Here is a 24,920-nt window from a genome sequence, read left to right on the forward strand (position 1 = left end):
CCTGTGGCTCTTTCCACACCTCTAATCCCTGTTTCTAAAGCCTTGATCCTCCTTTCCGAACTCCCAATTATCCAAGAGATGCTCTAGTCTTGAAATAACTACATTTGAATGAATCAATTGATTGTGCCGTGTGTAATGGGTATAATTAGTCTGACTTTTACATATGGATTTTTTTCTTTCATAAGGATCAGTTTCCCACAGGACTGAGAGAAAGCTGGAAGTACAAAAGGCGGGCAATAAAATGCAAAAATGTCTTCATTTAAGCAATGATTGCTGAGAACATAGTACATATAATAATAATAATAATAATAATAATAATAATAATAATAATAATATTAATAATAATAATAACCTCGCCTGGTTGAGTTATGATTGCATTCTTCTGTTGGGCATTTTAAAACAAGAACGTCTGGTACATTTGGTGTATGTAATGATGAATGATGTTTGTTCAGTAGAGGCAACTTCGTCATGCTGGAACGCTCAAAGCAAACTCGAGTATAAGCGTTTTCTGGAAACTTTTGTTTTCTAATAACGGTGAAGTTTCTTTATTCTCCACGAAATTCAGTAACGCGAGTTTCGACAGACTTCTCTCTCCGAAAGGATTCAATTATGAAAGCATATTTACACTGTCTGATCGTTCACTATCCCCTATATAATGCACTGTCTGATCGTTCACTATCCCCTATATAGTGCACTGTCTGATCGTTCACTATCCCCTATATAGTGCCCTGTTTGATCATTCCCTATCCCCTATATAGAGCACTGTCTGATCGTTCACTATCCCCTATATAGTGCACTGTCTGATCGTTCCCTATCCCCTATAAAGTGCACTGTCTGAGCGTTCCCTATCCCCTATATAGTGCACTGTCTGAGCGTTCCCTATCCCCATATAGTGCACTGTCTGATCGTTCCCTATCCCCTATATAGTGCACTGTCTGAGCGTTCCCTATCCCCTATATAGTGCACTGTCTGATCGTTCCCTATCCCCTATAAAGTGCACTGTCTGAGCGTTCCCTATCCCCTATATAGTGCACTGTCTGAGCGTTCCCTATCCCCATATAGTGCACTGTCTGATCGTTCCCTATCCCCTATATAGTGCACTGTCTGATCGTTCCCTATCCCCTATATAGTGCACTGTCTGATCGTTCCCTATCCCCTATATAGTGCACTGTCTGATTGTTCCCTATCCTCTATATAGTGCACTGTCTGATCGTTCCCTGTCCCCATATATACTCCACTGTCTGATCGTTCCCTATCCCCTATATAGTTCACTGTCTGATCGTTCCCTATCCCCTATATAGTGCACTGTCTGATCGTTCCCTATCCCCTATTTAGTGCGCTGTCTGATCGTTCCCTGTCCCCGTATAGTACACTGTCTGATCATTCCCTCTCCCCTATATAGTGCACTGTCTGATCGTTCCCTATCCCCTATATAGTGCACTCTCTGATCGTTCCCTATCCCCTATATAGTGCACTGTCTGATCACTCCCTTTCCCCTATATAGTGCACTGTCTGATCATTCCCTATCCCCTATATAGTGCACTGTCTGATCATTCCCTCTCCACTATATAGTGCACTGTCTGATCATTCCCTCTCCACTATATAGTGCACTGTCTGATCATTCCCTCTCCACTATATAGTGCACTGTCTGATCATTCCCTCTCCACTATATAGTGCACTGTCTGATCATTCCCTTTCCCCTATATAGTGCACTGTCTGATCATTCCCTATCCCCTATATAGTGCACTGTCTGATCATTCCCTATCCCCTATATAGTGCACTGTCTGATCGTTCCCTATCCACTATATAGTGCACTGTCTGATCGTTCCCTATCCACTATATAGTGCACTGTCTGATCATTCCCTCTCCACTATATAGTGCACTGTCTGATCGTTCCCTATCCCCTATATAGTGCACTGTCTGATCATTCCCTCTCCACTATATAGTGCACTGTCTGATCGTTCCCTATCCCCTATATAGTGCACTGTCTGATCATTCCCTCTCCACTATATAGTGCACTGTCTGATCGTTCCCTATCCCCTATATAGTGCACTGTCTGATCATTCCCTCTCCACTATATAGTGCACTGTCTGAATAGTTCCCTTTCCCCTATATAGTGCACTGTCTGATCGTTCCCTATCCCCTATATAGTGCACTGTCTGAATAGTTCCCTATGCTCTACTGTCTGAATTGTGACTGGTTGAGTTATGATTGCATTCTTCTGTTGGGCACTTTTAAAAAAAGAACGTCTGGTACATTTGGTTTATTTAATATAATGATGTATGATGTTTGTTCAGTAGAGGCAACTTCTTCATGCTTGAAAGCTCAAAGCAAACTTGAGTATAAGCGTTTTCTGGAAACCTTTATCTTCGAATAACGGTGAAGTTTCTTTATTCTCCAAAAAATTCAGTAACGCGAGCTTCGACAGACTTCTCTCTCCGACAGGATTCAATTATGCAAGAGCCATAAAGTTTAATTCAGTTCATTTGACACTTGACTAAGCATTATGCCTCATTTCTGCCGACAGGTGATTCAGATTAACTTTGAGGAGTTTGACCTAGAACTGGGATATGACACACTAACCATCGGTGACGGAGGGGAAGTTGGAGACCCGAAAACCATCTTGCAAGTGTGAGTTTCTTATCCACAGTCTGTGACGTTACGATGATGCATAATTTACACAGGTAGGACATTCTTGGCTGTTCCTGAATCAATTTTCCTCTGAGCCGGTCTTTATGCTCTGGGCAGTGGTTGTTTGATAGATGAATGATAGACCAGGAACAACAATGAATTGTGAATATCCTACTAGTGTAAATAATCATGTTACGTCTTCAGAAACCATTCAAATGTTTGTTTTCCTCCTTTGGAGGGATTTACCAAAAATTTAAATTCTATCATTAATTACTCGCCCTCATGTCGTTCAAAACCTATAAGACTTTCGTTCATCTTCAGAACACAAATGAAGATCTTCTTGATGAAATCTGAGAGCCTTCTGTCCCTCCATTGACAGCTACACAACTATCACTGACGCTTCAAAACATTCATAAAGAGATCGTAAAACTAATCCAAATGAGTTGAGCGGTTTAGTCCAAATTTTCTGAAGAGACTCGATCGCTTTATATGATGAACCGATTTAATTTAGGCTTTTATTCATGTATAAAAATCCATTAACTCACACATCAGTTGTGGAAAACGTAAGCTCAAGCATGTTCACTTTATGTGTGAGAACCAATGAGGTTAATTCTCGTGTTACGCATCACGTTTGAGCTTCTTCAAGAACCAATGAGGTTAATTCTCATGTTACGCATCACGTTTGAGCTTCTTCAAGAACCAATGAGGTTCATTCTCGTGTTACGCATCATGTTTGAGGTTTTTCAAGAACCAATGAGGTTCATTCTCGTGTTATGCATCACGTTTGAGCTTCATCAAGAACCAATGAGGATCATTCTTGTGTTACGCATGACGTTTGAGCTTCAGTGAGAACCAATGAGGTTTTTTCTCGCATGTTAAGCAGGTTTGTTTGAGCTTCTGTTTATGTTCGCTGATCAATATGTGAATAAAGCCTAAATTCAATGTGTTCATCATATAAAGCAATTGTGACTCTTCAGAAAATTTGGACTAAATCGCTCAATTCCTATGGATTCGTTTTACAATCTCTTTATGAACTTTTTGAAGCATCAAAGTGGTAGTTGCGTAGCTGTCAATGGAGGGACAGAAATCGCAAAGAAAAATCTTCAAAAACACCTTCATTTGTGTTCCGAAGATGAAAGAAGTCTTACAGGTTTGGAATGGCATGTGGGTGAGTAAATGATGACAGAATTTTCTCATTTCATTGTTAGTTTGTACATATCCATAAACTACCAGTACCTATGAATGAATTTCTTTACAAAAAAGAATTTCATGAAAGAAATTATTGTAATATATTATACATTACTATAAATAATAGTAAAACGAATTCATAGTTCTGACAACTTTAGTATTACACAGTGTCCTAACCAGATGACAATAAAATGTATTTTTTCAATGTTAATTAAAGTTCTTGTCCTAACCAGCCGTGACGGCGACATGCGACAATTCTGTTTTAGAAACGTTTTCTATTTCTGTGATGTCGAACATGCAACATGCAAAGTATGACAATGATAATCTAAGGTGCTGAGTATGTGATTTATTTAATGTTAAAAGCATCTAATCTGAGTGTGACCTTGCATGAAGGCTCCGCCCACACACTCTTCTGATTGGCTCTGATTTTTGATTGATTTTGTCGCGTCTCAAGTCGTGTCACAACTGTTTGTCACTGGAGTCTTATACGCATCGCATCTGGACAGGACATGGTGTTATTCTAAAATATGCAAAATAGCAATAAAGAATAGGTGTGCTCAACCCTTTGTCTGGTAGTGTACCTTCAGTGTGATGTGCCTCTGTTTTGTTATTTTTGTCTAATCTCTCCCTTCTCCTCAGTCTGACAGGCAGCTTTGTTCCCGACCTCATTGTTAGCATGACCCATCAGATGTGGCTGCACCTCCAGTCTGATGAAAGCGTGGGATCTATAGGCTTCAAGATCAACTACAAAGGTACCTGAAAGGCTGTGAATAATGTATAGTCACTTTGGGAATGGTAAAAAAAAAATCATATTGGTCACCCTTTACATCTGTCTGTAGGGTTTTGCAAATATTTAACCAATGAAAAGTATTAAAAAGAGCTTGTGACTTAACTGTCAGTCAAACCTCAAAACTCCACCCACCTCATTTTGGAGGGTCTCTGCTTGTTGGCAATGTGAGGGAGAATAAAGAACGGGTTGTTTAAATAATACTGAATTTTCTTTACTCTAGAAACATGGCTGATGTTTTATGCATCAGAGGAGCAGAGGAGTGTGTCTTTGTCTAGCATTTGTCTTCGAGTCACAGCCAATACTGTCTTAAATAGCCTGTGCGAAGCACTTAATCCTTTATAACGTGAGATTTTAGATAAATTACCAGTCCTTCCAGAAAAATGCGGCTTTTTTTTGTGATTGTTGCGGGCAAAAATCCTTGATTATGCGGCAGGTTTTCTTAAAAAATGCGATGGAAAATGCGGGATATTTATGCAATTGTATGTGATAAAATTGCGGGAACTTGCAAAAACTGCGATTTGATGAAAAAGAGAAAAAAAGCACTACATCACAGAAAGTGCTGGGAATATTTAAGTTCTCATCTTGTTTTATTGAAGACCTTAATAAACACATGGCTCAAATTTACAAAACATTGAGTCAAACAAGTTCTGTAGCTTTACAAAAGGAATTTGCTACTTCTGAAAAAATGAATGAATAACTTCCTGTTTTACAGAGGTAGCTATACAAAACAGACATTTGAGTGCTTCCAATGCACAAAGTGTAATCTATTAAAGGGTTAGTTCACCCAAAAATGAAAATTCTGTCATTAATGACTTCCCCTCATGTCGTTGGACACCCGTCAGACCTCCGTTCATCTTCAGACACAAATGAAGATATTTTAGTGTAAATCCGATGGCTCAGAAAGGCCTCCATTCGCACAATGCACTTTACACTCTCAAGACCCATAAAAGGTACTAAAGAGGTTGTTACAAAGTCCATCTCACTACAGTGGTTGTACAACAACTTTATGAAGCGACGAGAATAGTTTTTGTGCTAAAACCTAAAATAACGACTTATATAGTGATGACCGATTTAAAAAAACAGCATCATGAAGCTTCGAAGCGTTATGAATCAGCGAGTCGATTCATGATTCGGATCGCATGTTAAACTGCTGAAATAAGTGACTTTGCCGATCCAAACCGCTGAATCGACTCACTGATTCATAACGATCCGAACCGCTGAATCGACTCACTGATTCATAACGATCCGAACCGCTGAATCGACTCACTGATTCATAATGCTTCGAAGCTTCATGATGCTGTTTTTTGAAATCGGTCAACACACCGGGAAACTGCTTTGCGCGTTTTTTTGCTGTTATTTTTGTTGGCAAATGGGAATTTGCGTGCTTCATCATGGTTTCACCGATATCTATGGTTTCACCACGGGGTTTGCAGCTTTTCGATGACGTTCACGTTGGGTATTTACGTCACTTCAAAACGTTCCCATGGCAACAGGGGGAAATGGCGGCTCTTGTGTGAAGTAAACGAACATTTTTCAACTTTTTGCTAATATATATGACTTTTTTGCAACGAAAATGCGGGGATTATGAAATCATGCTAGCCCCGCATATTTTGCACGCGGAAATAGGCAATTTACACGCCGAAAGTGCGGCGTATTTGAAAAAATGCGGCCCCCGCATAAATATGTGGACTTTGGCTGATTATGCATTAAATCATGCGATCGCATAATCGCGTTTTTCTGGAGGGACTGAATTACAGAAAGCTACACATAGCTACAATAAACTAGCTTGACGTCGTCATACTCAGTATCAGACTCATATTCTGACTAGAATCTGCTCCATTGGGCTGTGATTATGGGGTGTTTCAACCGAACCAGGAAAGAAAATGCCTCTGCACTCAATTGGATAGACCTACAACCAATCAGAGCGATGGAGTAAGAGATGTATGTTAAGCGACGCATAGTTGTCAACAGAACTCAACTGCACACACTTGGAAGAACTAGAAGAAGAAGATGTGTGTAAACGATTTTTGACGGTGTTGTAAAAAATAATTTAAGGATACACAGCGTACTTGCAACACGATCATCATTTCTGAGAGAAATAGTAAAGGTGAATGCATATACAAACAAGTTCGCCGTTTAGTAAACGAATTCAACCCAAGCGCCTTTGGTGACGTGCATGATTACGTTACTGTTGATCATCTGTCCATCATCGTATAAAGCCCGCCCTGACAATTTGATTGGTCCGGACAGCTCTGATTCGAGCATAGTTGCTCCACAATGGGTCAAGTCCAGCCCGAACTTCCCGACCTCAAATGTTGTGGGCGGGGCTAAGTTCGGTTGGCAGCCAGGCTAACAATAAGCTGTATAACCTAAAGTTGATGAAAACGTAATACGATGGACTTACTGCCATTCTAATGATGGGAAAAAAATCATGCATGTCTGATTTTTGCTGGTCAAAAATTGTGCTTGATTTTGGTAAAATGAAGAATAACATACAAGGTTTCCATCTGACAGCAAAGATATAAGACTAAATAGCTATTCATTCATCGCAATTGTCAAGCAAAGTGTTTGTGACTGTGGCAATCCTATTGTCAAGGTTAATAGAGGAAATGTGGCAGAGTGATGAAAAAAAAAAACATTTGCAACTGCAAACAAACAGAAAGGCAAAGCAGGACACACCAAAATTGTACAAACAACCTGTCTGGCATCAGCCCAGATTCAATCAAACATCCAGCCTTGTTTTCTGATGCAGTGAGAATGTGTTTTTCACATCCACTGAAAAGAGTTTAGACATCAAAAGGCCAGACATGATTTGCCTGGACATGTCCACTATTTCCTGCGTGAGTATTCAGCATACATGCTTAGTAGTCAGTGTGCATGAAAGTGAAGCACTTCCCACAAATCACTTCTGCGGTCTCTGCTGAATGCACGGCAACTAACTTTCATCCCGAACACATGAGCTACATTCACTTGATAGGAGCAGCAATCCCTACAAAACCCATATCTTTGATTATCTCTTCTCCCTCAAGGTTTTGTAATAAATTAGTGTCGGGGTGATGAACAGCGTGCCATTCAGTATAATGAGAGAGACTGACTGAGGTAGACAGAGAAAGAGACTGAGAGAGCAAATGAATCCCCTTAAGTGCAAGACCAGAGAGATAAAAAAAAAAAAAAACAGATTACTGTATGATATCCCTGAGAGAGACTGGCAAAATATTACAGATTGTATTAGATTTGTCTTTTTTCATTTTTCTTCTCTACACCTATTATAATTCATCCTATATATGCCACACACAAGCACAGTGGCTTTGTTTTTCTTAATTTTCACTTTCTAGGTAGATCTAATTGGACCCGTCAATCATAAATACGTGATGGTCATACATGAGGGGATAAAACATCTATGGCTTGGACATAGATAAAGGTTGAGTTTCATTGCATGTACAGAACCCAGATTTGAACCTCATTAAACACAGTAAAATAATTATTTAATTATATATATATTTTGAGTTCTATATTCCCATTTTGTCTTCATATTTTCACCATTATAATATCATAAGCCCTATTCAGACGGTAATTGTTTCTCGTGGGGTCATATGGTATTTTCATCATTTACTGGGGCTAGTCTGTTATTTTATTGCCGTCTGAATCCAGAATGTCCGTGTTTTTCTCCCACCACCCGCGTAAAAATTCAATTCAGATTGCTTTTGACAAACACCAAGGTTTTTTCAAGAATATATCACTTTAAAATTCACTGTTTATATCCTTTTTGACCACTGCGGTGCATTTTAAAGATCTAGACTTTTATTACTGAAATGCTGGCAAGTATTTACAAGAGCAATATATTTCATCACCGCTCAAAAAATAAAAAGAAGAAAAGCAAGTAAACATTTGAAATGGGCCGTTATTACGGCAGCGTTAAAATAACCGCAGCATTATTTTCACCTCATGTAAATAAGAGGCGGTATTCACTTATTTCCGCTCATTCCCATGTGGGATAAAATGACATCCTTTATTTTGAGACAGAAAACCATTTTAACTATAATGTGCCTCTATATATCTTCCTATTTTTAAACAGATTTAAATAATGAAATACAAATTTGGATATTATTTTGCTATTATTAAATTAAATATGCATTTATTCTTATTATACCAAGCATATCACATTTTATTTACAGCATACGATCATGTTATTGACCACGTGAGCCGTTCCCAGGTGCGCAGGATCACAAAACTCGCTCCACCCGTGAATAAATCACCATCTGAATGCATTTGAATGAGTTTTATCCAAGCTCCTCAAGTTTCTCTTGAAGCCAATATGGAAGTGACTTAAACTGCAATTCATCGACTTGCCACTAGAGACAGACTCCAGAAGGAGCAGAATCTCATTGAGCTCCATGTTAAAATGCCCAACTTTACAGCAGAATAAAACATGTTTACAGTCTGGTACAAATTGTGGTTTTGGTCTATACGGCTAATTTTGCACTTCATAACTACTGTGAGGGGGGTGGATTTTTTAATAACTCATTCGTTTACATTATATAAAGCCTTAAAGTTCTGCATAATAAAGGGCGTGGCCACTTTGAGTGACAGGTGGATTGTCGTTTGTCTGCTGTCTGTTACTACGTCCATATTCTTTTACAGTCTATGGTTTTATCACTGAGGAGGCATGCACATTTATTTTTACGGACTTCCACGTAAGAAACAATTACCGTCCGAATAGGGCTATAGTCTAGAATAGTTTTATTAGAATAGTAATAATATGGAACGATTCTTCTAACTGAAGGTTTAACATTGAATATGGTTGAATATGAATTTAATAAGCTTTGGAATGAGATTCTGTGAATTAGATTGTGTTCCAAATGACAGATAGAACTCAGAACTCAGAGGATCCATATGATACATCATGTGTGTATTCTGAAATATAATATAAATCAAGAGCCCTTTGAGGGATCCAGCCAGGTAATGAACACATTAATGGCTCACAGCACTCATTCATTTAATGGAAGATATATTGAGGTTTTCATTGTCTTGTTTCCCGGTAGTTCATTTACCTGTCAGGTCAAGATTTCACACAAAAGGGTCACTTTAACATGATACGGACTTGGTGACATTTAAAATGATGATTTTTGGAGCCACGATGTGAATCTGAAGAAGAGAATTGGCTAAGAATAGAGTGAATTGATTTTGAGAAAATCCATAGAGAAATTGATTTTGAACGATAACTTATAAATCTTTAAAGACAAACCTACTGAACTACGAGGTTGTAGTGCTAGATAGTATGTGCTTCTATTGAAGCCATTAACTCACATTCGTTTTTAAATAATTGTTTAACAACAGAATTTGTGGTGAAAAACTACATTACCCATGATGCTGTACAGAAAATTCCACCAATTCCAATCCAGATTTTTTTGTCAGATTTTCAAATACTTTTCTGCCTTTAAATTTTGAAATGTTGATTAATGATTATATGGTATATATAGACTTTTTGACCTTTTTAAAATCAGTATGGGAGAATTGAATGAAAAACTACATCCAGAACCAACTCTGAAAAAGTAGGTGGGCACTGTTGCACTCGACAGGTAAAAACTTAATTCACATCAAGCTTGTCTTTTAATTTAGGGCACAGTGGAGATATAGTTCACACCACACGCGGACAGTCACCAGATTACAGTATGTTACTTCTCAGACACTCCATGACCTGACAAGCGCCAATTCAGCATTCTCAGTCGGCGAAAACAAGCTCTGACAGATGCCAACAGACAAAACCCGACGAAGTGTCTGTTTCAATCTGTCTGTGCAGTGTGAATTTGCCTTAAGACTGTACACTTAAAATACAATTGCAGTCCATTATGCTGACGTCTGTGATGAATGCATATTCTACATGGGTCATTAGTGTTTATGGTGACTGAAGTTTTGATGGCCACATTTCACTTATTAGTAAACTACATCTATCATTTTCTGTTGATGAATTTATACCCTTATGTTTTACCTCTGAGGGTGTACTGTGTTTTTATTTCTTGTGACAAACTTGACATATAACAACACATATACTTGATCACAAAGGTTCCAATTAACAAATTAAAACTTGTAGGCAAGCACTGCTAGCCTAGAAATAGACGCACCCTAGCGACAGCAAATGCAATTCGTCTAGCAACGTTGGCTTGCAAGCTTGACAAACCAAACTCTAGTCAGGCCAATCACATCGTGTATAGAGTCGGTGGGCGGGCTTAACGTAATGATGGCAGAGTTGCGGCGGTTCCACATGAATTCCCTGCTACTTGAAAATAAAGAAGATGGCTGCTGCTGCTGGCGAACAGCGGTCTTTGAATCGCCTTTGTCCGCGAGTCGGAGTAAAATTTTTCTTTGAGAAAAGAACAAAGAACGGCACTGTCATTCTTTTAAAAAAGGAAGATGTGTTCACATTTTTCCCGACCAGATACGGCAAAAGTTTAATCTATCAACTAGCTTTGTTGCTCTGGTTGGTTGTAGCGCTATCCTATTGCGTGCAGGGGGAATTTAAAAGACAACCGTTTATCCCGCCCCTCGGATTGAGCCCTGCCAATGGTGAGTTCCCAGACCCAACATCTTGATGTGGGTCTGGCTTGTCAGGCTAAAGCACTGCTGAAGTTTATATACTTTATGGCATTAGTCGCAATAGACCCTTTTCACATTTCCGGGTTTCTCAGAGCGGAAGTCGTCATAGTTGGGTTAAATATTATAGCTGTTAATGAGAGAATACATAAAATATTTTTTTGTGTGTGCCCATTTGCTCACATAGCAAAAGAAAAAACGCCACAGTAGTGATTTCACAACTTTCAAAAAGAGGGAAAAATAGAGTGAGATTGATAACGGCAGTGAAAAGAGAGAAATATGTAAATTTTTACCATCACTCCCATAGACGCTATTACTAAACACCCTCACAGCAGCGGTAACTTTTTTTATTGTAATTTGATGCAAAAGTAATAAAATACAAAGTATTAGTGTTATAAATGTACATAAATTTTTTTAAATATTATAATACAAAAAAATTGCAGGATTTACGATATTGATCACAGTCTGTGAAAAGGGTCTATTAATGTGACTCAATTAAATCAAGACAGGCTTTTAAAGTTATGCTTTGAACCTTTTTGGACTGACTTTAGATTCTTAGTTCACACTTGTAGTTTGGTTCGTTTGGTCCAGACCAAAAAACAAAAACAAAACATATAGTCCTGATCCGCTTAGTGTTCACACTGGCATTTTTAACAGCGAACCTAAAGTAACCGAACCAAAGGCATAGGGATACGGTCACAACCTGATTGGTCGGCTTTTTTTAATGATGTATATTTCGCGACGGAGCTGCTTACCGAACATTCAAAACAATGCTGTGTGCTGGATTAAACGTGATCATTTTATGCGTGTACATATGGTTTTATTTTTACCAGCTGAGAACTCACGAAGAGCTCATAAAATGTTCAAAACATTCAAAACAGCTGCAGGATTTCCTCCGTTGTATGCAGAAACAAAGATCTGCATATATTGATGAGGCACTTTGCCTCCTCGTTGCTCCACGTTTGCCCTCTACTCATTTTGGATACACCGATCTTTCCACCTTGTAAAATCAGCTGACTTGTAGCGTTGCATCTTGTGAAATCACGTCCTGTTTTTGGTTCGTTTACATGTCTTTGGTCCGTGTTGCGTTCTTATATCAATCGAACCGCGAGTTCGTTTGGAAGCGGACCGAGACCCATCTTTTTAGCGGTCTCAGTCCGCTTGTTTGATGCGCACCAGGGTTCGGATGGCAGCGTTCACATATGTTCAAATGAACCGCACTAACCGAGCAATCGCACCAGGGTTCGCTTTAATCGAACCAAACATGACCAGTGGGAACGCACCCTTAGTTTCAAAAGAATAAAAATTCACAACTTGTATTTTCCTTGAGCATTTATTTTTATATATTATGCCTCATATAGCCATATGTATAGCCCTCCATTGGGGTGTCAGTAGCATTGAACCTCCACTGGTAACTGAAAGTGGACCTATTATGCCTTTTTTCAAAGTCAAAATTCAAAATTGTTTTTGGGCTCTACTAGAATAGGTTTTCATGATCCAATGTTAAAAAAAAAAAAAAAAAATTCCCCCATATTCTCCGTTGATGCATCTCCTCTCTTCCCAGTCTGTCAGTAACGCTCTGTTTAGTTTCTGTCTCTATGAAGCCCCTCCTTCTGAAAAGCACAATGTGCTCTGATTGGTCGGCTGGAGCAGTGTGTTGTGATTGGTCAACTGCTTTGAGCGTGTTTGGGAGATGTCCCGCCCCTTACCATAACCGTCAGTTTCAACACACTACTAACTAACTCAACCAGACCCCGCCCCTTTATTTAGCGTATGCTTTGGACGGGAAATATTTGAATGATTGCTCATTCTCGAAAGAAACCTCAAGACTACAGTTGAGTTCAGAAACAGTGACACTGATATAGAGAATAACTCCCACTGGACAGACTTTGTGCTTTGCAACTTTGCAGAGCTTTTTCACGCTCAAACAGAAACATTACACACTAAAGAAAGTTGAACATGTGCTCTTTAAAGACTTGCAAGTTTGACTTTGTAATAACATTGAACAAATGAAACTGCTAGGGAAACACTAGTATGAATTTGAATGTAGACTAAATGCCCGGTGACTGACTTTTACCGATTACAAGTGTTTTAAATGGCTTTTTGTTTAAATAATTCATAGAGTTATAGTCTACTCAAGTGAAGTCTCTCTTGAGTAACAACAGGGCTTATGCATTACTGTCGTTTGATTATTGATTCTCCATAGCTGAGATCTGTATTTCAATGCCACGCTCATTAGCATACCTTCTTTTAAAAATAATTTTGTTTGTATTCTCTATGGCCAGAACTCTCCAACAGCTTTAATTGAATGCTTCAAATAAATAAAACCACAGATCCGCCTGGGAGTGCACTTGACTCATGCGACTCGTGTTTTAGAAATGCCTCGTTCCGTGTCTAGACTCCACATAAAACTCGACTTTGTGATAATGAGCACTTTCTTGAGAGAGATAAAGTCAGCATTATTGAAATGAAACAATATCCATGGGATACACAAAGGGAGAGATAAATTACTTGCCATTTTCCAATGAATAAGAAATGGTTTTGAGATTAAATTTATTTATAGGCTTTTATGTGAAGGCCGACCTAATGAGTCCTGCTATGTGGTAAACGCTCAGAATGCTTGTTGATGTATTACATGCCAAAGTTCACTGATACTCTGTAGTTCCCTGGCTATTTCGGGAAGAAAAACACAGGTCCTAAACTTCCCCTGTGTGGGCTGTGCTTTTGCTTACATATACAGAATCAACCTTTTGTGTTTGATTGGATAGCTTGTTAACACATTGATCTTCACAGCGAGGTCTTCGGGTTTACAAGCGCACATCACATTAAGCGGCGCTAGAGAAGCGTAGGGGTTCGCATCTGACCGCTGACCTCACGGCGGAGTGTAGCGCTGTCCGGAATTATTCACGCGCCATCAGCTCCTACAGACAATTTGTACTCTATTTTTTGCCTCATCATAAATACAAAGCAGTAAATATGGCCCTAACCTTCCCCTGGCCACCCCACACGATTGACCAACGGAGTAAAGCATTGTGGTAGTCATAAAGAGACTGTCATGTCGGAAATTAATGCCATACATCAAGCATTGGCCGAAGACCTCCATTATACCTCAGGATAAATCCCCCCTCCTACATTCTCAAACTTTGATTTGGTTTTAAATGAAATTTAGTTTTTTTTCTCTCTCGCCATCCTTCCTTTGGCAAACCCTTCAGCATCCCTATTCGGAACAGAGTTCATAGTTCAACTGTGCATGGCCGTGCAAAGTGTCTGGGAAGATGTATAGCCCATTTCATCAGCCTGGCCGCCCACCGAGTCGATTCTATGCAGATGGAAGGTCTTATCTAGGTATAGTGACCCCAGGTTTCTGTACTCATGGTGGGAACGTCCTGGATGGCCGACTCCACCATTAAAGGGTCCAGGTGTTGGGAGCTTATCTAGGCTGAACAGAGAGTTGTGGTGGCATTCTGTTCCGGTCAACTACTCTTGAGTGGAGAACATTCACTTTTCTTTTTTCTTTTTTTTTGCAGTTCACTTTAGTGCCATTTATCTCACTTCCTCAGATTAGAAGGCTGTGATTGAGTCATTTGCTTGAAGTCTGTATATTTATCTTCCATTTTAATATGGAGAGGACATGGAATTTCTCCTAACTAGCTCCACCAGCAAGACTTTCTTTGGCCACCAGTCTGAGTATCATTTTTACTGGTGAACAAAATTGCAGTCAGACCAGCCTGGTTAATGAAAAGTAATGAAGCCACGGTTAAAGGGTTAGTTCACCCAAAAATTTAAATGATCCTTAATTTACTCCCCCTCAAGCCATAGGTGTACATATATGACTTTCTTATTTCAGCCGAACACAATTGGAGTTATATTAAAAAACGGAGTGTCTATTTACACCAAGTTGGCAAGTGCTATTTTAGTGGCGTAGTCAGTAAAGCATAAGGATTAAAGATCTTGGTTTTGACGCGATCGACTTTGCAGAGCTCGCTCTTCTCCCTTTTCCCATCACATATCACATCGGAAAGGCATTTACTTTCGATAAAAATTAAGAAAATGTTCTAAAAATGGAAATAAAGTACATAACGAAATGTTTAATAATAATAACAGCATTTATTGGGTAGGGTTAGGGGTCGGTGTAGGGAGGGCTTTTATTGTCCCATTAAGGCGACATCCATTTAATAATTGTAATAAATATACGTTTTTTAATAGCTAGTTTTTTCAGCAGGGAATGAAGCTGTTTGTTAAAGAAGAAGAGTTTCCTCTTTAACAAACTGCAGCAGTGGAGAGAGGGAATGTGTTGTTTATTGATCACTAATGTTTACACCCGTTCTCTGTAGAAATCGACAAGGAGAGCTGTGGGGACCCAGGCACCCCTCTGTATGGAATGAGAGAAGGAGATGGCTTCACCAATGGTGACGTGCTACGCTTTGAGTGCCAGTTTGGATTTGAGCTCATTGGAGAGAAAACAATATCCTGTCAGAACAACAACCAGTGGTCTGCCAACATCCCCATCTGCATTTGTGAGTACTGTCAATGCTACTGTACGTTGTGAACGGATTAATAGTTTTGGAAATGTTTTTGCCTGTCCTTGTTTGTTGCTCTAACAACAGTTTTATACTGTAGCATTTTTACATGATTATGCTAAATTTGAAGAAGTGTTGATTTTTATTCTGTCCTCAAATCTGTTCTATTTCAATCAGTACCATCGTAAAAATTGAAATGTTATTCTTTTATGTTAAATATATTTTCCCTTTCTAAGGTGCTATTAAAATAACACCACAAACTTTATATCTCACAATCCTGACTTTATATCTCACAATCCTGACTCAAATCCTGACTTTATATCTCACAATTCTGACAATTCTGACTTTATATCTCACAATTCTGACTTTATATCTCACAATCCTGACTCAAATCCTGACTTTATATCTCACAATTCTGACAATTCTGACTTTATATCTCAATCCTGACTTTATATCTCACAATCCTGACTCAAATCCTGACTTTATATCTCACAATTCTGACAATTCTGACTTTATATCTCACAATTCTGACTTTATATCTCACAATCCTGACTCAAATCCTGACTTTATATCTCACAATTCTGACAATTCTGACTTTATATCTCACAATTCTGACTTTATATCACACAATTCTGACTTTATATCACACAATTCTGACTTTATATCTCACAATCCTGACTTTATATCACACAATCCTGACTTTATATCTCACAATTCTGACTTTATATCACACAATTCTGACTTTATATCACACAATTCTGACTTTATATCTCACAATTCTGACTTTATATCTCACAAATCTGACTTTATATCACACAATTCTGACTTTATATCTCACAATTCTGACTTTATATCTCACAATTCTGACTTTATATCACACAATTCTGACTTTATATCTCACAATTCTGACTTTATATCTCACAATTCTGACTTTATATCTCACAATCCTGACTTTATATCACACAATTCTGACTTTATATCTCACAATTCTGACTTTATATCTCACAATTCTGACTTTATATCTCACAATCCTGACTCAAATCCTGACTTTATATCTCACAATTCTGACTTTATATCTCACAATCCTGACTCAAATCCTGACTTTATATCTCACAATTCTGACAATTCTGACTTTATATCTCACAATCCTGACTTTATATCTCACAATCCTGACTCAAATCCTGACTTTATATCTCACAATTCTGACAATTCTGACTTTATATCTCACAATTCTGACTTTATATCTCACAATCCTGACTCAAATCCTGACTTTATATCTCACAATTCTGACAATTCTGATTTTATATCTCACAATTCTGACTTTATATCTCACAATTCTGACTTTATATCTCACAATCCTGACTTTATATCACACAATCCTGACTTTATATCTCACAATTCTGACTTTATATCACACAATTCTGACTTTATATCACACAATTCTGACTTTATATCTCACAATTCTTACTTTATATCACACAATTCTGACTTTATATCTCACAATTCTTACTTTATATCACACAATTCTGACTTTATATCTCACAATTCTGACTTTATATCACACAATCCTGACTTTATATCTCACAATTCTGACTTTATATCTCACAATTCTGACTTTATATCACACAATCCTGACTTTATATCTCACAATTCTAACTTTATATCACACAATTCTGACTTTATATCTCACAATCCTGACTTTATATCACACAATCCTGACTTTATATCTCACAATTCTGACTTTATATAACACAATTCTGACTTTATATCACACAATTCTGACTTTATATCACACAATTCTGACTTTATATCTCACAATTCTGACTTTATATCTCACAATTCTCACAATTCTGACTTTATATCTCACAATTCTGACTTTATATCACACAATCCTGACTTTATATCTCACAATTCTAACTTTATATCACACAATTCTGACTTTATATCTCACAATTCTGACTTTATATCTCACAACCCTGACTTTATATCACACAATTCTGACTTTATATCTCACAATTCTGACTTTATATCTCACAATTCTGACTTTATATCTCACAATTCTCACAATTCTGACTTTATATCTCACAATTCTGACTTTATATCTCACAATTTTGACTTTATATCTCACAATTCTGACTTTATATCTCACAACCCTGACTTTATATCACACAATTCTGACTTTATATCTCACAATTTTGACTTTATATCTCACAATTCTGACTTTATATCTCACAATTCTGACTTTATATCTCACAATTCTCACAATTCTGACTTTATATCTCACAATTCTGACTTTATATCTCACAATTCTGACTTTATATCTCACAACCCTGACTTTATATCACACAATTCTGACTTTATATCTCACAATTCTGACTTTATATCACACAATTCTGACTTTATATCTCACAATTCTGACTTTATATCTCACAATTCTGACTTTATATCTCACAATTCTTACTTTATATCTAACAATCCTGACTTTTTCTCTGAATTGCAATTCTGACTTTTTTCTTGCAATTCTAACTTTATAACATGCAGTTGCGAGTTTATATCATGCAATTCTGATGGAAAATTTTCAGAATTACAAGATGTAAACTTGCAATTGCGAGATAAAAATTCATAATTGTGAAATTATGAAAAGTCGCAATTACCTTTTTAATTGTTTATTCTGTGGCGGAAACAAGCTTCCATAGAAATCACACACACTTCATCTTAAAGATATTTCAGCCAAATGTTCATGTTCCATTAGAGTTTTCATATAACTGGATTTGATTAACTTTCCTGTCTTTGTCTTTTCTTCCAAATGAATGCAGAGATCTCTGAGGCAGATCAAATAGTTGGCTTATACATACAGCCATCCTGGAGACTTCTTCAGTGCAGTGAAATCTGCTATATTTGATACATCACCTGTAGGCTCTTTGCTTAAAAAAAAATGCATTGCTGAAATTTCTCCACATCTAATTGGAAGATTGAACAAATCAGCTCTATTTATAGCCTGAAGTCCATTTATGCCATAAATGCCGTTTGTCAGAACGTAATCAACAGCAGAGTGACAGTCTCCATATGGCATATGAAACACATACACATGGCTAAGTGCTGACACTGATGTATGATGTGGCATGCTTTTATATGTTACCGGGCACTTTTTTTGTCATTATGGGAGAAAAAACATTATAACATGAACATGGTTGCATTAATCTTTAGTTTAGATTAATCCTATTCTATTCTTTCAGTTCCCTGTCTTTCAAACTTCACTGCTCCCATGGGCACAGTTCTCTCTCCGGATTACCCAGAAGGCTATGGGAACAACCTTAACTGTGTATGGCTGATCCTATCAGAGCCCGGCAGCCGTATCCACCTGGCCTTCAATGACTTTGACCTCGAGGCTCCGTACGACATCCTGACCGTGAAGGATGGAGAGATGCTTGACTCGTCTGTGCTTGGCCGCTTCACCGGGGCGGAGGTGCCGTCCCACCTCACCAGCAACAGCAACATTCTCCGGCTGGAGTTCCAGGCTGACCACTCCATGTCGGGCAGAGGTTTCAACATCACCTACACCAGTGCGTGCTCCACCTCTGAATGGCTTTGAATCTGCATTATGTCTGCATGGAGCATTTGTTAAGCACATATGAAGCATGAATTCTGCAATGCAATGTTTATTTTAAGCATGTGTTGTGTATCAAAGTTCACTGATAGCGGTTACTGCTTTTTCTCAACAGGTAATGATATAATCTTATATTTGATTATTTGTTTATACAGTTATATTTTACTGTATTAAGAAAAAAAATCTAATTTTTACCCTTTTAACAGTACTTTTAGTCATAGTTTTTGTCTATATATTTACAAATCTCCTTTGTTTAATCTATATAGTTAAAATATCTATGTTATTTAGGTAAAATATTTTTGACTAAATAATAATAATGAGTTTACTAATACAATATAATATAATATAATATAATATAATATAATATAATATAATATAATATAATATAATATAATATAATATAATATAATATAATATAATATAATATAATATAATATAATATAATTAATTTTATGGATGTAACATAATATCCTTTATATTTAATTAATTTTAGTTTATATTTAAATAATATATGTAGTTAATTTAGTTATATGTAGTTATATTTATATTATATTTACGTTATATAATGTAGTTATATTTATGTATTTAATATTATAAGATCCTGTAAATGTATACATATTCTATATAATATGTGATATATTATATATTAGGGCTGTCAAAAGATTAATCGTAATTTCTGCAAGTAAACATAATATATGTGTGTGTACTCTGTTAATTATTATTTATATATAAATACACACAAGCATGTATATATTTAAGAAAAAAATATTATTTTTATATATAAAACATTTATATTTATATATATTATAGATTATATAAATGTATATACAGTATATACAAGCAAATATTTCTTAAATATATACATGAATGTGTGTGTATTTATATATAAATAATAATTAACAGAGTACACACACATATATTATGTAAACACAAACTTTTATTTTGGATGCGATTAATCGCGATTAATCTTTTGACGGCCCTAATATACATATATATACATATATATATATATATATATATATATATATATATATATATATAATCTTTACGTCATGTCCTTCTAAATATAATATTAAATACATAAATATAACACTAAATTAACTATTAAATTAACGAATTAACCGTGTGTGTGTGTGTATTAATACATATTAATATTTCATTATTATTGATAAAATAATCATTTAAAAAAAGAGCAAGATTTAATGTTCTGTAAAATATAAATGTATTGCATTTGGGATGGAAACGGAAAACTAAAGTGTGTCTGTTTACAGCGACTTCCTGGCGTGTCAAATGCAAATACATTTCTTCATCTTTCTGTCAAATCTCCCTTCCGCCCCTCATTAGCACATACATGACTTTAATTTACACAATGACTTCTTGATGGTCTTTCTTAAAGGAGAAGTAAAATGTCACGATAATCCATCAAAGTCCTCAGAGTGGACATCAGTTTGCATGCATATTAGCTGCGCTACAGTAGTCGTTGATGCTGAACGTTAATATCGAGATCTTTAGCAGACTGACACCTAACTGTTGTCTGTTAGGAGAGCTGTCAGGGCCGTGATGGAGCACCGTTAAATCTGTATTCATTCTGACAAACGTCATGTCCTTCTTGTAGGCCGTCCCTGTCACTAGACATCCATCAGACACTGGGGACAGCCGCTTTCTTGGCCAATCGCCTTGGGCCTCCATATATGCTTCATGGAGTTATGATAAAAACAGCTGGAAGGTCAATAACACTAAAACTGATAAACAGAGCCTTGAGTGGAAACCTGTCCTACAAAGTGCCACAAATCCTCTTTCTTTCGAGTGGAGGCTACATGAAGAGCACCACTTGAGATGGAGCGTCTTTCAAACTTCTCCACTTCCTACGAACATCGTTTTAAACTTCCAGTTGTTAAAGTGACACCTTTTTTTTTTTTTTGTTAGTGGCATTGAGGTGTCATAAATACAAACTGTGGCGAAAGCCTGTTCCAAATTCCAGATCACTATCTAATGTCATTCAATCCTACAGCATTTGGCCATAATGAGTGTCCGGATCCAGGAGTCCCCCTGAACGCCAGACGTTTCGGTGACAGTTTCCAGCTGGGCAGCTCCATCTCGATCATCTGCGAGGATGGCTTCATTAAGACCCAGGGTGCAGAAACCATCACTTGTGAGCTGAACGGTGGCAAGGTGATGTGGAGCGGCCCCATCCCAAAGTGTGAAGGTATTTATTAGTCCCAGTTGCCACCAGAACTGGACTGGAGCCTTGAATAAGTGCACAGTTGTGCCTAGTTTTCTATGTGACTCTAAATGGAATAGACAGTCACCTGTGGGTCGCAGAGACGAGGGTTAATAGGGCATGTAAACCGGAGGGCATGTGGTGGTGAGCAGCCCGTCATCTGTCATTAAAATCCTTGTCAATCCCTCGTATTTCGCTCAGCATGTTTCTAATTACGCTGTAACACTATTCATATGGTCAGAGGAATGGAGTGACAGACTAACGGTGTCACCCACTGGCCATTGTATCACCTTGCTGTAGGTTTTGGGGGATTGTAAATACAGGGCTCCAGACTGCGACCAAATGGTGGCATTTTGTGACCTTTTTTCCTGCTGGTGCGACTACATTTTGGAAGAGGTCGCACTGGTCTGACCACCACAGTGCCCAACTGATAAGAGCTGCCATTTCTGTTACATACGAGAAACATCAAATGGCAAGCGGAACGGAACCACGCTACTCGTTTGAGCTGGGCGGACCGTTTATCAGCTCGGAGCAATAATAGACAGCGCAGCGCGAGCTCATACACGGGCCGATTTCGATCACGCGACAGACACAGTGCTGAGAGATCCAGTGAGAAAGAGTTTGAATTCACCACAGCATTAATAACATCGATACTGCTAGATCTAGTGGGAAGCGTTCAGTGCAGGATTCTCTGTTATAAACCACAGATATCAGAGCAAACAGAGCTGACGTGGAAACCAGGAGAAACATTGAGCCTTGAACGAAGGTCAGGGGTTTCAGTCACAAATCCCCATCACTCACCATGGATTTAATGTAGTAACACCACATGGTATTGTAGCAGAAATTATTTTTTACTCAGGGTTCGTACAACCTTTTGAGAGTGAAATTCAAGCACTTTTCGAGGGCTTTCAAGGGCTTCACACTTTTTCCAGCACTTCAAGGCTCTAAATATTAACCAATTTTAATGTTATTTCATTTGAATGGGATGATTTGTAAAAACTTAAGGTTTAAAGGTGTTGGAAAACTAACACTTTGTGGCAAACAAGCACTTTCATGAAATTAGCCACTATAACCAGTAGTTGGCGGCAGAGGAGCACTTATTTGACTTATTAGCCATTTCCACTCCCCTTTCCTAATATATGGGAAAAAAGTCTCATGAAAAACATAAACTTTTCAAATTGTGACTGAATTACACAGAAAATAGTAGAGTGCTCCGTATATAATCACTGAAGCTGTCGGCCAGTTCAGTGTGAGTCTATAGAAGAACAATGATACAGTTAATAAGAGTAGAATATTCAAATTTTCCCTATAAAAATCAAGCTTTTACATATTAATGTGAATTGTATCTACATATCAATTCAAGCTCAGTGCTTCACTGTTAAATTTCCAATAAACATACACGTAATATTATTAGTAACTGCACGTATTAACAAAACAATAGTAATGATTAAATCAACTTACGGTAAATTTTCCTCTGCTGTTGCCACTGCTCTCAAAAGTTAGTCTGGAGCCCTGAAATATGCAAAGTTGGGTATATTGTACAGCCAGCTGGTCTTTATTATTGATCAGTTCTTCTGTCTTTATTACAGGTTAGTGTTGTCAAAAATATCAATATTTTTAAATGTATCAAAATGGTTCCAATACTCCTTTTTCTGCAGTATTGATTTACTGATACCAGCTGCACGTTCTCTCTCTTTTCTCTCCGACGGCGAATTGAACCACACCTGCTTCCTCTCACTCACTCGTCTCATTCGCTCCGTTTACTTTACTTTACTTTATTGTTTATTTTTTCAGGGACAATGCACAATTAATAGTAATTGCACCAGAGTTAGCAAACAGCTAATTTACATCTGCTGTCCCTGAATAGTGCTTGTATGGCACACTGCACGCACATAAAGCTGCCTCTCAAACAGCTCACGAGTACCAAATGACCTTCTTTTTTGTGGCTTATTGCACTTAAACTGTCAAATACATACAAATGATGTCAAAATGCCAGTCTTGGCGAGTATTCAGATAAATACAGTCAAATACAGTTGGATCCGTGCATACGCTCTTAAAGAGACAGCAGCCTAATATTCCTGCTGATGTCTGTCATGTTAATCAAAGAACAATAATTTTTTACAATAAAGATTATCCAGTGTTATTTTACATTTGATTAATTTCTGTAGTATTTCTTCCTGCATAGGCTACTGTTAAACTCGCCTGAAAAACGCAAAGCCATGTTTATTTCATTTGTCTGTTTATTCTATTGTATTATATTTATTCAATGTGCTTATTTGTTCTGATTTTATTACTGACTGTAAATGTATTTACTTTTGGAAATTTAGTTCAACGATTCAAATAAAGCCTCCCTGTTCTGTGCGTAAGTTATTGCAACATATATCTAAAATGTTATGGTGAGGTTGTATATCTAAAAAACAGTGAGGTTGTATTAGACAAAGTGTCTTTATGTGAGTGAAATGCATCTCTGTTCTTTCTACAGCTCCCTGTGGAGGACACTTCTCAGCTCCTAGTGGAGTTATTTTATCTCCTGGGTGGCCCGGTTACTACAAAGACTCACTCAACTGTGAGTGGGTCATAGAGGCTGAACCGGGACGCTCCATCAAAATCACATTTGAGAAGTATGCTTTTTAATTTGAATAGATATTGTTGCTTTTGTACTTGTATTTGATTGAAATTCGGAGGAAAAGTAACTCTTTTATTCAGAAAGGATGCACTCAATTGATCAAAAGTGACAGTAAAGACTTCTATTTCAAATATATTCTGTTCTTTAGAACTCTCTATTCATCAAAGAACCCTGAAAAAAATATGTAAAAAAGATCACTGAAGATTGAAGTAATTGATATATTACATTTTAAAATATATCAAAATAGAAAACAGTTTTTTAAAATTATAATAATGTTTTACAATGTCACTTTTTTACTGTATTTTTGATCAGCCTTGGTGAGCAGATGAGACTTCTTTCAAAAACATTTAATAAATCTTACAAACTTTTGAACAATAGTGTACAAACATGTACAGTTATATCATTGTCTGCAAAGGCAAATCATTATTCTCTATTTCTCCATACAGATTTCAGACAGAGTTGAATTGCGATTTGCTGGAGCTTCATGATGGACCCAATCTTCTCTCTCCTCTGATTGGCTCGTTCAACGGCACCCAGGTGCCTCAGTTCCTATTCAGCAGCGCCAACCACCTGTATATGCTTTTCACCACTGACAACAGCCGCTCAAACAGTGGCTTCAAGATCCTATATGAAAGTAAGTGTATAGTGCTACGATAGCCACGCCCCAAACTCTCTGTCTGCTACAATAGCCACGCCCCAAACTCTCCATCTGCTACAGTAGCCACGCCCCAAACTCTCCATCTGCT

The 24,920-nt window shown here is 37.4% G+C and overlaps 1 protein-coding gene across 1 annotated transcript in view; it reads left to right on the forward strand.

Annotated features, from left to right (window-relative positions):
* csmd3b (CUB and Sushi multiple domains 3b) overlaps positions 1-24,920 on the forward strand; it is a gene marked incomplete at its 5' end in the record, with an annotated part of 796,761 nt that overhangs the window by 409,702 nt on the left and 362,139 nt on the right. The window contains 7 exons of the mRNA XM_079829185.1: positions 2,528-2,631; positions 4,459-4,571; positions 15,535-15,717; positions 18,957-19,283; positions 21,339-21,533; positions 24,031-24,169; positions 24,621-24,808. Of these exons, the coding sequence (XP_079685311.1) occupies positions 2,528-2,631; positions 4,459-4,571; positions 15,535-15,717; positions 18,957-19,283; positions 21,339-21,533; positions 24,031-24,169; positions 24,621-24,808 (1,249 nt within the window). The remainder of the gene's footprint in view (positions 1-2,527; positions 2,632-4,458; positions 4,572-15,534; positions 15,718-18,956; positions 19,284-21,338; positions 21,534-24,030; positions 24,170-24,620; positions 24,809-24,920) is intronic.

This window comes from Gobio gobio (genome assembly GCF_949357685.1).
Source record: "Gobio gobio genome assembly, chromosome: 11".
NCBI classification, from domain to species: Eukaryota; Metazoa; Chordata; class Actinopteri; order Cypriniformes; family Gobionidae; genus Gobio; species Gobio gobio.